General features: G+C 39.2%; 2 protein-coding genes across 3 annotated transcripts in view; one reads left to right on the top strand and one right to left on the bottom strand.

The window, feature by feature from the left end:
- efcab6 (EF-hand calcium binding domain 6) overlaps positions 1 to 2,241 on the top strand; it is a 116,282-nt gene extending 114,041 nt beyond the window's left edge. The window contains exons 31-32 of the mRNA XM_072552383.1: positions 304 to 453; positions 1,199 to 2,241. Of these exons, the coding sequence (XP_072408484.1) occupies positions 304 to 453; positions 1,199 to 1,318 (270 nt within the window). The 3' untranslated portion in view covers positions 1,319 to 2,241. The remainder of the gene's footprint in view (positions 1 to 303; positions 454 to 1,198) is intronic.
- Positions 2,212 to 15,628, bottom strand: part of scube1 (signal peptide, CUB domain, EGF-like 1) — a 274,231-nt gene continuing 260,814 nt past the window's right edge. For both annotated transcript variants that reach the window (XM_072552384.1, XM_072552385.1), the window contains 6 exons: positions 14,303 to 14,470; positions 12,256 to 12,417; positions 8,168 to 8,365; positions 5,853 to 6,005; positions 4,123 to 4,202; positions 2,212 to 4,012 (listed from right to left, as the gene is read on the bottom strand). In XM_072552384.1, the coding sequence (XP_072408485.1) occupies positions 3,860 to 4,012; positions 4,123 to 4,202; positions 5,853 to 6,005; positions 8,168 to 8,365; positions 12,256 to 12,417; positions 14,303 to 14,470 (914 nt within the window). In that variant the 3' untranslated portion in view covers positions 2,212 to 3,859. The remainder of the gene's footprint in view (positions 4,013 to 4,122; positions 4,203 to 5,852; positions 6,006 to 8,167; positions 8,366 to 12,255; positions 12,418 to 14,302; positions 14,471 to 15,628) is intronic.

Here is a 15,628-nt window from a genome sequence, read left to right on the forward strand (position 1 = left end):
ATTTTTCCTCTACTTCCGTCTCTGTTTTCATCCAGATGTGCACTTGAAGTTAAATGGGTGGATAATGCACTGTTTTAGTTTCTTATCGAAGTGAAGGGAGAGGCATTTAGCATTTTAGGAAGTAAGAGGCATTTAACATTTTAGGAAGTAAGAGATGAGTTGTCAACATTATGAACATATTTCCTCAGGTGCATCTGGCTACTCTGTTGTTTCACTTCTCCTAAAGTTCGCTTTCTCTTTTCTGTTAGAACCAACCACAAAGCCTTGTCTGAATTTGGTTATAGAACATTTTCTGTCTTACAGATGAGTCCAGGAACAGAACATGAGATTTTTACTGACTTAATGATGCGGATCCAGCCATGTATAGCAAAATGTTGGAAGCTAATACGCCGTACTTTCAAAGTCTATGATGATATTGGGAGTGGGTACATCTCACTTTTTCAATTTCGACAGGTTTGTATTCTGATTATAACTTAAGTGAATTCTGATAAGAAAGGTAAGGATGGACTATTTTAAAAGAAAGTCAATACTGTCCTACTATTTGTCATGAAAGTGGGCACATGACAAACTTGGGATGTTTTACCTTTCTACAAGTGGTAACTGTGGTATCGGTGTATCATCAAACCAATAATACAATAGCTGGTCAATTAAAGTTAATCCATCTTCACTTTCCATTCATCACTTCCTAATTGCCAGCAAATGCCCTCTGTTCTCTGGCTTTCTCTTTTTGTCATGCACAAACCGCATAATGCAGTATTATAAAAGTATAGTAACGTTTTACAAAAATAAACTGCAAATGCTGGAAATCAAACAAAATCAGAAGTTGCTGAAAAAGCACAAGCAGGTCTGGCAGCATCTGTGGAGAGAAATCAACTTAACAGAAGAAGGGTCACTGGACCTGAAACGTTATGCCTGCTTTCTCTCCACAGATGTTGCTAGACCTGCTAAATTTTTCTAGCAATTTTGTTTCTGACAGTAATGTTTTACCTTGGTCATGTAAATGACTTATAATAGGACAATACTATTTCTCAGTAAAGTCCTGTCTGTCAGCTTATCATATTCGAGGTAATATGAATGGAGCAAATGGTTCTTTCTAAAACAAAACTAAGTATGTTATATAGCTGTATTAATATCAGCCAGTGTAGTTTCCTCAATTATGAACTTCAACTGCATGCGTGTTCTCTTTGCTTTGTCGTAGGTCTTACGGCAGTATGGGATCAACATAACTGAGGAAGAGTTTTACTATCTGTCTTCTTATTATGACAAGCATCTACAAGGAACAATCTCGTACAATGAATTTCTGCGCGCATTCCTCTGATAAATGTCTACTTATATTTTTATTGAATAGAGAGATAAAACAGACTTACAGTGATATGGTAACAGCTCTGAGATAAAGTGGTTTGCTAGATGGTCAACCTTCTTACTGATTTTGCCCATCCAATACTATACTGGGTGACATTTTATTCACTTTCAATATTTTGGAATCTAAATTTTTAACACTGTTCATTTATCAAAGAAAAACTTTGGCCAAGAAATGAGCAAAGCCTAAGGAATATTAGAAATGTTATATATAAATGAATATTATTTAATTTTACAATCATACTGAAACCTATGCATTGCTAGGAACATTTCTTAGGGAGATTTACTAGTAACACGCTACAAATAAAACACTTGAAGTAAACCATTTTGAATGAATGTGCCATTACCACTACCATATCTAGTCATCTATTATTTTAAAATGGACAAAATAATTCAATAAAAATTATTTTACAATAAAATCCTGGGAATTTTTTGAATTGATTATGCAACAATAATAATAGCTTATCTTAGAATATGATCAATCTGTTATTGATAAATAAAGAAGTTAACAGGATATAGACCTTAACTCTGAGAAAATTAGCATTGCGATTTTTTTTCAACAGGATAGAAAGCTTTGATATACTATCACAAAAAAAACGATCAATGCAATCAGGCAAAATAGTGTTTGACTAATTTGTTAGTGTTTTTTAAGGAAGTAACAAGCACTGTGGATGAAGGGACCCTGTTGATGTGGTAAACGTATATTTCCTAAAGGTATTGACTAGATGCCATAGCAAAGTTTACCATATAAGAACTCATAGCATAGTAACCAACTTATTCAGTATGGATAAAACAAATTCCACATTCAGTTTATGTACTATTCAGGTCCTCCAATTTCCAATAAAAACACAATTTCTCTTTTTAAAGTAACCTTTGTGGTTTATTATGAAAATGATTAAACAAACATCCATTATGTGCCTCCTTTCGAGGTCTAGCAGAAAATAAAACTAAATACAGAGACAAGAAAATACCAAGTAAAATGGGTAGAGCTATATAGGTTACATTTACAATGATAAAAAACTGGCAGTATTAACACAACTGTGTGGAGCGCTTACTGTAAGCCTATGACCATAGCCAAGTATATAAAGTAACAAAATCTTATTGCAGTTTATACAGTTGTACTTTAACTTTCTTTTCCTCTATCAACCATGGTAAATATTAACTTAATTTTGTATGGAAAACATTGCCAACATTTATACATAATTTACATATTGGTAATAATGCTTATAAAGCAGCATCTACAATTTTTTTTTAGCTTAGGTAAAGTATCAATCAGACCCAGTAACCTAAGAATGGGAGAAAAAACAATAAAAGAAACACTTCCAGTTCTGTACAGATAATGAAACTTCAGATTAACAGGAACACCTGCCTATTCCAGTTAGTATATCAGCCAGTAGCTTTGCTACCATTACAGCATGAAATCAGTAGCATAAATACACAAGAGAATGCATTTTTGAAAAAGAAACAGTGTGTATCCAATTATCATCACCATTTCATCTATTCAGCTAAAAACAACCAATATGGCTGTACCAAAAAGAGCTGAGACTGATTTTCTTTAAGGGGAAGGTTTACTGACCACTCAAGCACAATATTTCTGCATTAATCAATATATTGGGTTAATGGAAAATATGGGGAATAATTTTTCCTCCTCCACCCAAGAAATAATAAAAGTAAACATTAAAAATTGTGTAAATTTAGGAAAACATTGTTTTCTTTTAAAGAAAAACTTTTTTTATATATATAAAAAGAATAAAGATTGTGTCCCTGCATCAGATTATATTCTCTTCTCTGATTGCTCAACACATGAAATCAGAATAGTTAGTTGTTGCAATTCTGATTCATTTCTGAAGGTCAGTTATGAATCTACACAATTCAAATAGTACTTTTAGATAAGAATAATATGCAAGGAAAATACAATTTAGATTTTTTTTTCCTCTAAAATTGTTTCAAATACAAAAGTCAAGTGCAATTAAATTCCAAATATTGCTTACATCATCCTTGTCCTTTACTGCTATTGCATCATTTGATACTTTTGCAGGTAGTTGCCAATTTCTGCAATTTTCCAACATACTGAAAAGAATGTTTTGTTCTACAGGAATGCCTTTCTTTCCTGTAGAAGAGACTGAAAATGAAAATATTTTTCATAGAGGTCATTTTCTATTAGAATTACCTGTTCTTCGAACATATCAGAAAGGGCAGAAAGCAATTTGCAGTGCACAAATTTACAGCCAAAGTTAAATGCATGTATAACTTCCTAAATTCTTCCTGCTTTCATAGAAATATTATCAACTCAGAGCAGGATAACTGCTTTTACAACATTATATCATTTGAGGATAGGATCTTCACTGAGGAAGAATGGGAAAACATGTTTAGAATAAAAATTGAAGACAATTAAACAGAACTTTTAAGGAAAAAAACAGGACACCAGTGTTGAAGAGAGGGATGCCTCTTCATTCAAGAATGCAATAAAATAGCATTTTAAACATCACCACCACCAAAACTATTTGTACGGCCTTAAAAATCTGGACACTTTGGACCGTAGCAACTTTATAAATGATCTGGGAAACATTTCTTTAGATTCTTGTGCTGTATACTTGAAGTAATTTTGAGGATGTGCCAATACATCAAAGAGTGCTTTGATCAATTTCTTGTCCTACATTAAAAAGACAATTAAGAAAAACATTCTCATTAGAATTGATAACTTAAATTTCTGCTGCACATCATAAGAATAAGTATAATTTTTCGTCTTAATGACAAGCTTACTTTAAGAATTTCTTGGTGGTTTTCTGAAGCATACAAACGCCCATCTCTGACAATATCTTCTATTAACTGCTGATAGTCCTCTGTTCAAGAAGGAAGAATTAAAGAGCAACTTTCTATTTCAATTCGCATAAATACATTTTCAACAAATACTTAGAAGCCTAATTAATGAAGAAATCAACTTTTAAGTTTAAAAAGAACCAAAGCATTGCATCATTTAATATCTTTTATGGATAGACTTTGATTCAATATTGCTGTGAAACTGGCTGACATCAGCTAACTCATCAGAGAGAGCAATTGAACAAAAAATCATATTTGGTGGTGTGGCCCACAAAGGCACTGAACAAACTCCAACAGTAGAACCTTTAGTTCTGTGCCCACAAGAATTAAATAAAATTTAAATAAATTACCTACCCACTCAAGGTAAAAATAATCGGATTAGATAACCAGTCATGTGATCAATTATCTTTAGACTTGAATGTTGTTTCATGAGAATATATCCTATGGGCAGCATCGTGGCATAGTGATTAGGCACTGCTGCTCAATTCTAGTCTTGGGTGATGGTGTAGGTTCTGCATATTTTCATGGGTGCTCTCGTTTCCTCCCGTAATCCAAAGATACGCAGGTTTGGTTGATTGCCCTGTAATGTCCAGGGATGTGCATGATAGGTGGATTTGTTATGGTAAATGTGAAGTTATGGGGTGAGGACGGGGGTGTGGAGGTGGATCTAATTGGGATGTTTTTCAGTGCAGTCTTGATGGGCCTAATAGCCTCTTTCTGCACTGTAGGGATTCTACAATATCCTTTTTCCTCCAACACTGCAATTACAACTGAGCAATCCTAAAGAGAAAGCCAAGCAAAGGAATACAAACAGAAAAAGGAGCACCTAGACTAAAAGACCCCAAGTTTACCAAATGAAAAGAAGCTGTCAGCAGACAGAGCAGAAAGATTGGGGTAAATGGCAACATTTAAGGCAGCGTTTTATGTCTCAGTCACAGAGGAGACGAGACTGTTGTTCTTCTTAAAAATGCAGCAATTATCATCCTCTACTGGCAAAAATTTCAGGATCAAGGTTAGAGTGGTGCTGGAAAAGCACAGCAGGTCAGGCACCATCCAAGAAGCAGGAAAATCGATGTTTCGGGCAAAAGCCCTTCATTAGGAATGAGGCTGGGAGCCTTGGGGGTGAAGAGATAAATGGGAGGGAGTCCAGTGTTTGAAACCAATTCCAGCACAGCCTTATCAATTGGAGGCACTGCAGAAGTAAAACTGAGATAATGAACTACTTTGTTGAATATATTGCCTGTATTAATACCACACAGACAAGCCATAAATGTAGTAGTATGCAGCACCATCTTGATTTCTATCATTTAAAGAAACTACATTTTTATTCTTATGTAGCAATATTTAGAGCAAATGTCATAATGTAGTGGTGTAATGTACTGCCCATCCAAGGCACTGACATGTTGAGGATGCATCAGTATATATTCTTTAAAAGGAGATAGACAAATAAGTGCTGTTAGCGGTCACCTTGATGCCTGCCTAATTGTACAAAAGAGGTCGTACATCAGATTGATTGCTCTCACCTATTTTAAAGGATGCCATGTATTTTGGAAAATATGTTGAAAATTAATGGCTTAACAAGTTATTCAGTCTCAAAGTACAAAATAAATTTAGTTCAATCACAAGAATAGGAAGATAGGACATATTTAAATATTATGTCCATATTTCCTTACCATCATAGGTAACATATGGAACTTGAAATCCTTTGGCACTGTTCCCCTCGTTAGCTTTGAACTGAATCCAAAGCTTTCGAGATCTTGAGGTAAATGCTATTGGTCGCTCATAGGTCTGGCATGTTTCATATGTTGTAATTGATGTTGGTGAAGCTGCAAATAACATGATAAATGATATAATATAAAATAAGAAATTTTCAAAGACTTGACTAATTTCAGTGCATACATTGTTTACTTTAAGCAGTGAGGTTCAGAATTCCATTTGGCATGCACCAAGGACACATATTAATAAATTGTGTCCAGTGGTGAGTTTCTGTCCATCAAAATTATGCCACACTCATTCAGGTATTAGTGAGGTTTGAAATCCCAGCAACCCCTTACTTTGAAGGAGTTGGAAATGTTTAATATTGATTGGCCATCAAAGAGAAGGACTGTACTGTCCAATTGCCCTGGGAGGTGGAGGTGTGGACATAGTCAGGGTTAGGCAAGAAAGGGTTTGACATCTTATGAAGCATTGCACTATGAACAAAATGTACCCACTTCTTTTCAACTTTTTCCCATGTTGGGCATGAAAAACAGCCTACTGACTGGCCCAATTGTCTACCCTTGCTGTGGTATGGAGTGAGCAGCATATTTAATCAGGTCAGTAGAATTATTATCAAGTCAATTGAGTTGTTAACAAGTCTAATTGACTTTTGTTTATTTAAATTTGGCAGGCAGGGTGCCCACCCACATTATGGAGTTGAAGGCACAGGTTGTAGCATCCCAAACTCTGTGCCAAAAGGTCCAGGTTCAGATACATGGGCTAACTACCCAACTTACTTCACATCCAAATGTTTTTGGAAAATAATCTTTTTCTGCAATAAATCTCTCCTCACAATCTTGTCAGTACTTATGATATCACCTTCTCTGTTTGGGAGCACAGATTGAAATTCAAATTTTTGATTAACATTTTAAGTTTCTACCTTGTAGCCGGTGCAGAATGATCGCTGCAGTAATACATACAACCTGTATCTTTCTTACCAATTATTTAATGGGTTAAACACAATGGTGCAATAAACTTTAGATATAAATTCTGATTCAATTTTATTCACATTAAGGAGTATAGCTAGAAACCTTGAGCAACTTAATGTGTAAATTTGAATATTAAAACTTTATACTAGGATGAAGCTTTCATGGAGTTTAGTATGAGTAAGACATTGAATCAAAACAGGAAATAGTTGAAGATCAGAGCTTCTGCGGAGAGAGGAACAGACTGGATTGGCAGAATCTTGTTGTAGCATTGGGATCTGGCCTGCCAGAAGGAGAGATAGTGAGAAACACCCACCAATGCACGTGCCAATCAGGCAATGTTGGGACTACTGCAACTCTTCCCCTGGAATCAGGGCCACTCAGGCAGAAATCCCACCTAGCCAGAGCTACGGCCAATAAGAGACAAGCAGCTCCTGTACCCAGAGCAAGATGGCTGCTACCAGAAGGACACTCCTCCCTTTCCCGTAAATCACCCCCATGAAGTTCCAGGATTATTGAGGGCTCAGGCCACAGATAAATAATATGGGAGGGAGGTGTTCACAGAGTGGGATTGTGGGGCAGATCAGAAACAAGAGCAGGGGTTGGCTGTCATCTCCCTGATGACCATTCTCAGGATCAGGCACTGATCAAGAGATCCACCCACGCCTATCTGCCCCAGTTCCCATTGAGGGGAGATGTAGTACACCTGTCTCAGCTGTCGTATATGTCTCAATGTGGTATGGCCAAGCTGCCACTGGGTTAATCCCAGTGATAGCAACAGGAGGCCCTTGTGGTGACTAATTAGTGACTTAAGGGCCACAACTTGAAATGCAAGGAGGTCAACAATGCGCATTCCTGCCCAGAAATTAATTGTGGTGAGACAGGAGGTCAATGGTTTCAGATACACATCCCCCCCATCCACCCATACTAGTAATGAACATGAAATATTTTGCAATAGACCTCTTAATTTAAACCATCCTACATTCATTCTTTCTCAATATTGCGATGATGTGGTGCTTTTTATTTCTTGTCTGATTTATTTTTGTGAAAAGAAAATGGTCAGTAAAAGGAGGAAAGAAACAAGCATTAATAAATGCAGAAACTGGGAATAAAATAAATCAAACCAATGTTAATAAAACAAAGGTACGACATGAAGGGTGGAAAGCAACAAATTGAATTTGTCGTATGGCTCTGTGTGGACAATGTATGTGTGAAAATATCCACAAATAACAATTATTTTTAAAAAGTGCACTATAAACTTGGATGCATAGCAATAGTAATATTTGGAGTATGTGGTTACTTACAACTCTTTCTCATCACTAAAACATCTCCACACTCATCCTCCATTGGTAAGAAAATCTCTGGCACGACAATGAGTATTCTCCTCTTTGGTGGTGGATTTATATTCCAAATACATTCCACATTAGAAGGATAGTCTCCAGGATAGTTGGGAGATTCAATGAATCCCGTGTAGTCTCCAAGATCACCACCACACTGCTGATCTTTATAGAAAAGATCCAAATCAATACATACATCATTTAAAGTCACCTTTGTGAAATATTCCAAGTGTCAATCATTTGACTCAAACTTGAGACACTGTTAAAATTAAGGTAGCTGGTACTAATGCTCCTGTTCACACCAAAGCTCACTTTCCTTACCCATGGGATCTTCCCATACTAACCCAAGAGATATATTACCTGTCCTTTGAGATCTTTGCTTCTGTTTAGACGGGCATCCTTTCAAATAGATCAGTAATCTGCTACTCCCTTTTCCAATTTGGTATGTTCCATTCACAGTCTCATTGTGGGTTCCTCCAACACTGGATACAGATCAGGTTATCATCTCTAAACAGTCCATGAGCTTGACCATACAGCCAGGATTTAACTTGGGGCAGTAGCCCCACACGAGCTGGGAGGTTGAGAGGGAAATTTTGTGCATCTCATCGAATTAGTTGCCCAAAGTCATAGTTTCTGTCCCTCCAAGACAAGATGTGCCATCGCCAAGAGTTAGTTGCCAATCAGACAGCCCTCAGCTCTTCTATCTAGTTGAGTCACTGCGGTCAGTGCCAGACAAGGAGTTCACCGGATGCCAGGGTACAAGGTGAGTGGAGTGGATTCATTGATGCCAGTTAGCTCTCCCCCTCCCCTCACCCTGGCAATGTGAAGCTTGAAGACAATCAGGAGGAAGAGGGAGAATGGTGAATAACATTGACCTTCTGGGGGTACAGGCTGGTCCAGCAGGAAAGACCCACATCAGAGGTTTCCCAAACCCTGCAGTTAAGCCACAGTAATATATTCGGTAACAAGCCTTTTACTTTCAGATTGTTGGCAATAGCATCAGACTCATCTTGAGACTATGCCATCAGTCTGCAAGAGGAGAGCTCAGAGCCATAGAACATAGAACATTACAGCGCAGTACAGGCCCTTCTAGATAATTATAAATCCTCAATAAGGTTAGTTAGGCATGACCTACCCTTCACAAAAGTGTGTTGACTATTCCTAATCAAATTATTCCTTTCCAGATGATTATAAATTCTATATCTTATAACCTTTTCCAACACCTTACCCAGTAAGGCTCACTGGCCTATAATTACCAGGGTTATCCAGACTCCCCTTCTTAAACAAGGGAACAACATTTGCTATCCTCCAGTCTTCTGGCACTACTCCTGTTGACAATGATGATATAAAAATCAAAGCCAAAGACTCTGCAATGTCCTCCCTGATTTCCTAGAGAATCCCAGGATAAATCCCATCCGGCCCACAGGATTTATCCATTTTCAGTATTCTCCTCGACAACATCATCTTTTTCCAGTTTAAATACTGACGAAAAATATTCATTTAGTGCTTCGTTTATCTCTTCTGACTCCATGCACAACTTCCCACTACTATCCTTGATTGCCCTTAATCTTACTCTAGTCATTCTTTTATTCCTGATATACCTATAGAAAGCTTTAGGGTTTTCCTCGATCCTATCTGCCAACAACTTCTCATGTCCCCTCCTGGCTCTTCTTAGCTCTGTCTTTAGGTCTTTCCTGGCTAACCTGTAACTCTCAAGCACCCTAACTGAGCCTTCAAGTCTCATGCTAACATAAGTCTTTTTTTTCCTCTTGACAAGAGCTTCAACATCTTTAATAAACCACGGCTCCCTTGTTTGACCACTTGCTCCCTGCCTGACAGGTACATACTTATCAAGGACACACAGTGGCTGTTCCATGAATAAGCTCCACGTTTCAATTGTGCCAATACCCTGCAGTTTCCTTCCCCATCATATGCATCTTAAATCTTGTCTAATCTTATTATAATTGCCTTTCCTCCAGCTCTAACTCTTGCCCTGTGATATATACCTATCCCTTTCTATCGCTAAAGTAAACATAACTGAATTGTGGTCACTATCACCAGAGTGCTTACCTACCTCTAAATCTAACACCTGGCCACGTTCATTACTCAGTACCAAATCCAATGTGGCCTGGCCCCTTGTTGGCCTGTCTACATGCTGTGTCAGGAAACCCTCCTGCACGAATTGGACAAAATCTGACCCATCTAAAGTACTCAAACTACAGTATTCCCAGTCAATATTTGGAAAGTTAAAGTTTCCCCATAACAACTACTCTGTCACTCTCATTCCTATCGAGAATCATCTTTGCTATTCTTTCCTTCACATCTCGAAGTATTCAGGTGCCTATAGAAAACTCCCAACAGGGTGACCTCTCCTTTCCTGTTTCTAATCTCAGAAGATGAGTCCCTAAATGTCCTTTCTGCAACTGTAATACTGTCCTTGACTAATAATGCCACACTTCCCACCCCATGTTCTTACTGAACCATCTCAATCCTGAAACCTGCAACAACCTTTCCTGTCCCTGCTCTATCCATGTCTCCGAAATGGCCACAACATCAAAATCCCAGGTACCAACCCATGCTGAAAGTTCACCCACCTTATTCCGAATGCTCCTGGTGTTGAAGTAGTCACACTTTAAACCAACTTCTTGCTTGCTGGTGCCCTCTTGTGACCTTGAAACCTTATTTTGTACCTCATTACTCTCAACCTCCTGTATACTGGAACTACAATTTTGGTTTGCATCCTCCTGCTGAATTAGTTTAAACCCACATGAAGAGTATTAGCAAATATCCCCCCAGGATATTGGTACAATTCTGATTCAGGTGTAGACCATCTTGTTGTAGAGGTCCCACCTACCCCAGAATGAGCCCCAATTATCCAGGAATCCAAAACCCTCCCTCCACCACCATCCCTGTAGCCATGTGTTCAACTCCTTTCTCTCCCTATTCATCACCTCGCTAGCATATGGCACAGGCAGCAAACCAGAGATAACAATACTGTTTGTTCTAGCTCTAAGCTTCCACCCTAGTTCCCTAAATTTCTGCCTTAAATTCACATCTCTCTTCCTACCCATGTCGTTGGTGCCTATGTAGACAATGACTTGGGGCTGCTCCCCCTCATGGATCCTGGAAACTCAATCCAAGACATCACAAACCCTAGCACCTGGACGGCAACACACTAACCGTGAGTCTCTCTCATTCCCACAGAATCTCCTATCTGTCCCCCTAACTATGGAGTCCCCAAGGACTAATGCACTGCTCCTCTCCCCCCTTGCCTTCTGAGCAACAGGGACAGACTCTGTTCCCCATGGCTTAGCTCTGGTAAGTTGTAGCCCCCCACAACATTATTCAAAATGGTATACTTGTTGTTGAGGGGAGCAGCCGCAGGGGATCTCTGCACTGCCTGCTGGTTCCCTGACAGTAGCCCAGTTACCTTCTTCTTGTACCTGAGGTGCGACTACCTCCCTGTAACTCCTTTCAATAACTCCCTCCACCTCCCGAATGATCTGAAGTTCATCCAGCTCCAGCTTCAGCTCCCTAACATGGTTTTTGAGGAGCTGCAGTTGGGTGCAATTCCCACAGGTGCAGTCAACAGTGACACTGGTGGTGACCCTTACCTCCCAGATGAAGCACCATCTGCAGGAAGTATTCTGTGACTATCTGAAGGGGCCACTGTATCAGTAGCAAAAGGATGTGATCAGTTGGTCTCGATGACTCAATGCATGTTGATTCAAAAGTCAGTTTCGAAGAAGGTTGAAAAAGCCACTGCAGCTATGTGGGGTTCCGTGGTGCCCCCGATAAAGTGGGGACCCTTTATAACTGACTTCTTTCCCCCCAGTATTGTGTACTATTAGACATCAGGTAACTGCTATTGCAGCAATTACTGCCTTTCCCCAAACAGAAACAATTTCTCATAAACAAGGACAAAACTAAATGCGCAATGTTGCTTCTGAGAATTGTTCCAAATGTTCCAGTCTTCTACTTGTGACTATTGCTGTTTTATTGCACTGAACCAAAACCAGAGGATACTGTTCTCGAGTACATCGGCAATTACTTACTTTTACATTGAGTGACATTTGTGGAGCCATCAAAATCTGTGGTTGTGTTTCCAGGACAGGTAATGCAGTAGTTTTGACCAAACTCAGGCTGATAAGTTGCCACGGGACATCTTATGCATCTGTGTGTGGTGGAGTTGTAATAGTGACCAGGAGAACAATGAACTGTGGAAAGGTTTATGAATAGTAAAACTATTTTCTCAAAGCAATAAATCATATATGCTCACAAAAATGTCTATACAAAACATAACACTCAGTATTTTTAAAGGACAAAAAAGCTCAGTAGTTGAGCCAGGAAATAATTACGCTGTCATTAAAGATTTCCTGTTCTGATGTTACATAATACATGTGAACAGTACCAGAGAGTATCCTTGATTGAGGGATTCGAGCTGCTGTATACAATATAAGTTGCATTATTTAACACCTTTTAATGTGGAAATAACATCTGCCAGATGAGGGGATAATTGAATGTCAAGACCCCTGTCTTTATATATCAGGATGCTGCCCAGGAATAAAGTTAAAAATCATAAAACACCAGTTTATAGTCCAATAGGTTTATTTGAAAGCACAAGCTTTTGGAACACTGCTCCTTCAGATACAAAACTGTATATCAGTAGCCTTTTAACTTTCAAACCTTTTAACTTTTTAACTTTGCCCACCCCAGTCCAACACCAGCAGAGGGACCAGGTGAATATGTGCACAGATTATTATAAGGTAGCAGGACAGGTGGAAAGAGCAGTTAATAAAGCATTCAAAATCCTTAGCTTTATTAATAGAAGCATAGGGTACAACAGCAAGGAGGTGATGAACTTGTACGAGACTCTTGTTGCAAACCTTAGCTAGGTGCCACATTATAGGAAAGAAGTAAACACATCAGACAGTGTGCATTTACAAGAATGGTTCCAGCAATGAGAACCTTCAGTTACAAGAACATATTGAAAGAGTTGGGACTGTTCCCCTTGGAGAGAATGCGGCCAAGAAAAGATTTGATAGAGGTTTTCAAGATCATGAGTGGCTAGATAGAGTAGATTGGGAACAGTTTCTCCCTCTCTAAAAAATAAAAAGAATGAGGGTAATGTAGGTTTTTAATGCAGCATTGTAAATACATTAATACCAATTATGCTGGTTCATAGATTATGTTATAGTTGATGAAATACAAATGAGGAAACAAACACTGACTTATAGAAAATTAGAGCAAGAGTAGGTCATGCCTGCTCCGCCATTCAATATGATCATGGCTGATCATCTGACTAAGTACCCTTTTCCTGCTTTCTCCTCCTATCTTTTGATCCCTTTAGTGCTAGGAACAATATCCAACTCCTTCTTGAAAGCATTCAATATTATGGCCTTCTCTGTGCCAGAGAATCTTGTAGGCTCATTGCTGTCTGGGTGAAAAAGTTCTCCTCACCTCAGTCTGAAATGGCCTATCCCGTATCCTTAAACTGTGACCCCGGTTCCTGAATCCCTCGTCATTAGGAACGTCCTTCCTGCATTTACCCTGTCTAGTCCTGTCAGAAATGTAAAGGTTTCTATCAGATTCCACCCCCCATCATTCTTCTAAACTCCACGGAATATAGCCCGAATTGATCCAGACTCTCCTCATACGTCAATCCCATCATCCCAATAAACCTTTGTCGCACTCTCTCAATAGTACAGGTAAAGGGATCAAAATGCACACAATAATGTAGATGTGGTTGCACCAAGGCTCTGTATACAAGATGTTCTTACTCCTGTTCTTAAATCCTCTTGCTATTTCACTGCCTGCTGCATCAGCTTGCTTTGGAACACCCAGGTCTCATTGCACCTCCTCCTAACACCGTTCAGATGATGTTTTTTGTATAAATATGGATAATCTCACAGTTATCCCCATTATATTTCATCTGTCATGCAATTGCCCACTCACTCAACTCATCCAAATTGCACTGAAACATTTCTGCCTCCTCCTCACAGTTTATCCTCTCCCACCCATCCTTGAAGTGTGATGGCAACAGGAGGAGACTGTGCAGTCTGGCACTCTTTTCATGCGGTGGATGAAAACGGCTAAATTTACCTTTTGTTTCACAATCTTGAAATGAAACTGCTGCTTCATATTTTGTCATCAATCCACCTCCACAGTGGAAGCACTGAGTTCGACCTGGCTCTGGTTGGAAGGTGCCAAACGGACATGACCTACAGGGTCTGAATCCATCGGAGGAGAAATGTCCTTGAGAGCACTGGCCTGAAACAAATTATAGACAAGTACAAACGATTACTTGTAGTAGCAAATTTATAATAAAAGAAAAATGAAGGGTGGAATTGTTCAGCTTTTCCAATGGTTCTGCTTCTGGAATTGGATGTGTTCCAGCTGTTGTTTGCCCGGCTCGGTTGCAGCAGTAATGAAGATGGAGGGACAATAGCAAAGTGCAACAATGGCAGAGGCTAGAAACCTGGTGTCTCCATGGTTTTAGTAATGTCTCCCTTACAGGATTGCCTCCAGGCTGCTGAGGCAAGGCAGAAGGCCTCTATCCCTGGGACAAAAACAGGCCTATTTGTCAGCCCAAGAAATCCTGGATGAAAATCGCAACAACAATGGGGTCATCCCTGGAAATTTGCTTGCATGGTGAAAGAGGATGAAAGACCTTATTTATCACAAGAGGTGCTTCACAACATGTTTGCCTTTGGGCTGACATATGGTGAGGTCTGGGATTACCTAACCAGAGAAACAATTCTAATCCAACTCCTAGAACTTGGGCAGGCTGCAGAATGTGGCAAGAATGGCAGTGTATGGGCTAGTGGCCCCGTCCTACCTCAGGTGACCACTTCCCCACATGGCTGCTTCTGAGTGACTGCATCTAGATGCCATTCATGTCACCATGATGGAAATCAGGCTGTGTCTGTGTAACACAGACATTGCACGTGTACCAGCATACTTGTGTGAAAGTCAACATCTAGATTTTTACCAAAGGAATACTTGTGTAAAAGTCTTTTACACAAGTAATAATTTTGAAGGCATGAAAATCACACTTTCTCATCACCTTTCTATTTACCAGGTTATTTAGCTAGCAGTGCTTCTCTCTCCTCATTGGTGTAAAGTGGAAAATCTGAGGCCTCAGCACAGACCCTTGTGGAACTCTGCCATGACATTCTGCCAATCAGACAAAGCCCAACGTAGGCATAGTCGGTTTCCTGCCAGCCAGCTAATTTTCTTGTTTGGTACTAGTATGTCACCCCCATGCAATAAACTTTTGTTTTCTGCCACAACTTTTGACATGGCACCTTAACAGTTACAATTCTGGAATCCAATGAAAGTAAATGAACAGGATCCACTTTATCATCTGTTGCTCCTTCAAGTAAGTCTAATAAATTGCTTTGACGTGCTTTGCCTTTCACAAGACCA

Source organism: Chiloscyllium punctatum, chromosome 32, assembly GCF_047496795.1.
Source record: "Chiloscyllium punctatum isolate Juve2018m chromosome 32, sChiPun1.3, whole genome shotgun sequence".
NCBI classification, from domain to species: domain Eukaryota; kingdom Metazoa; phylum Chordata; class Chondrichthyes; order Orectolobiformes; family Hemiscylliidae; genus Chiloscyllium; species Chiloscyllium punctatum.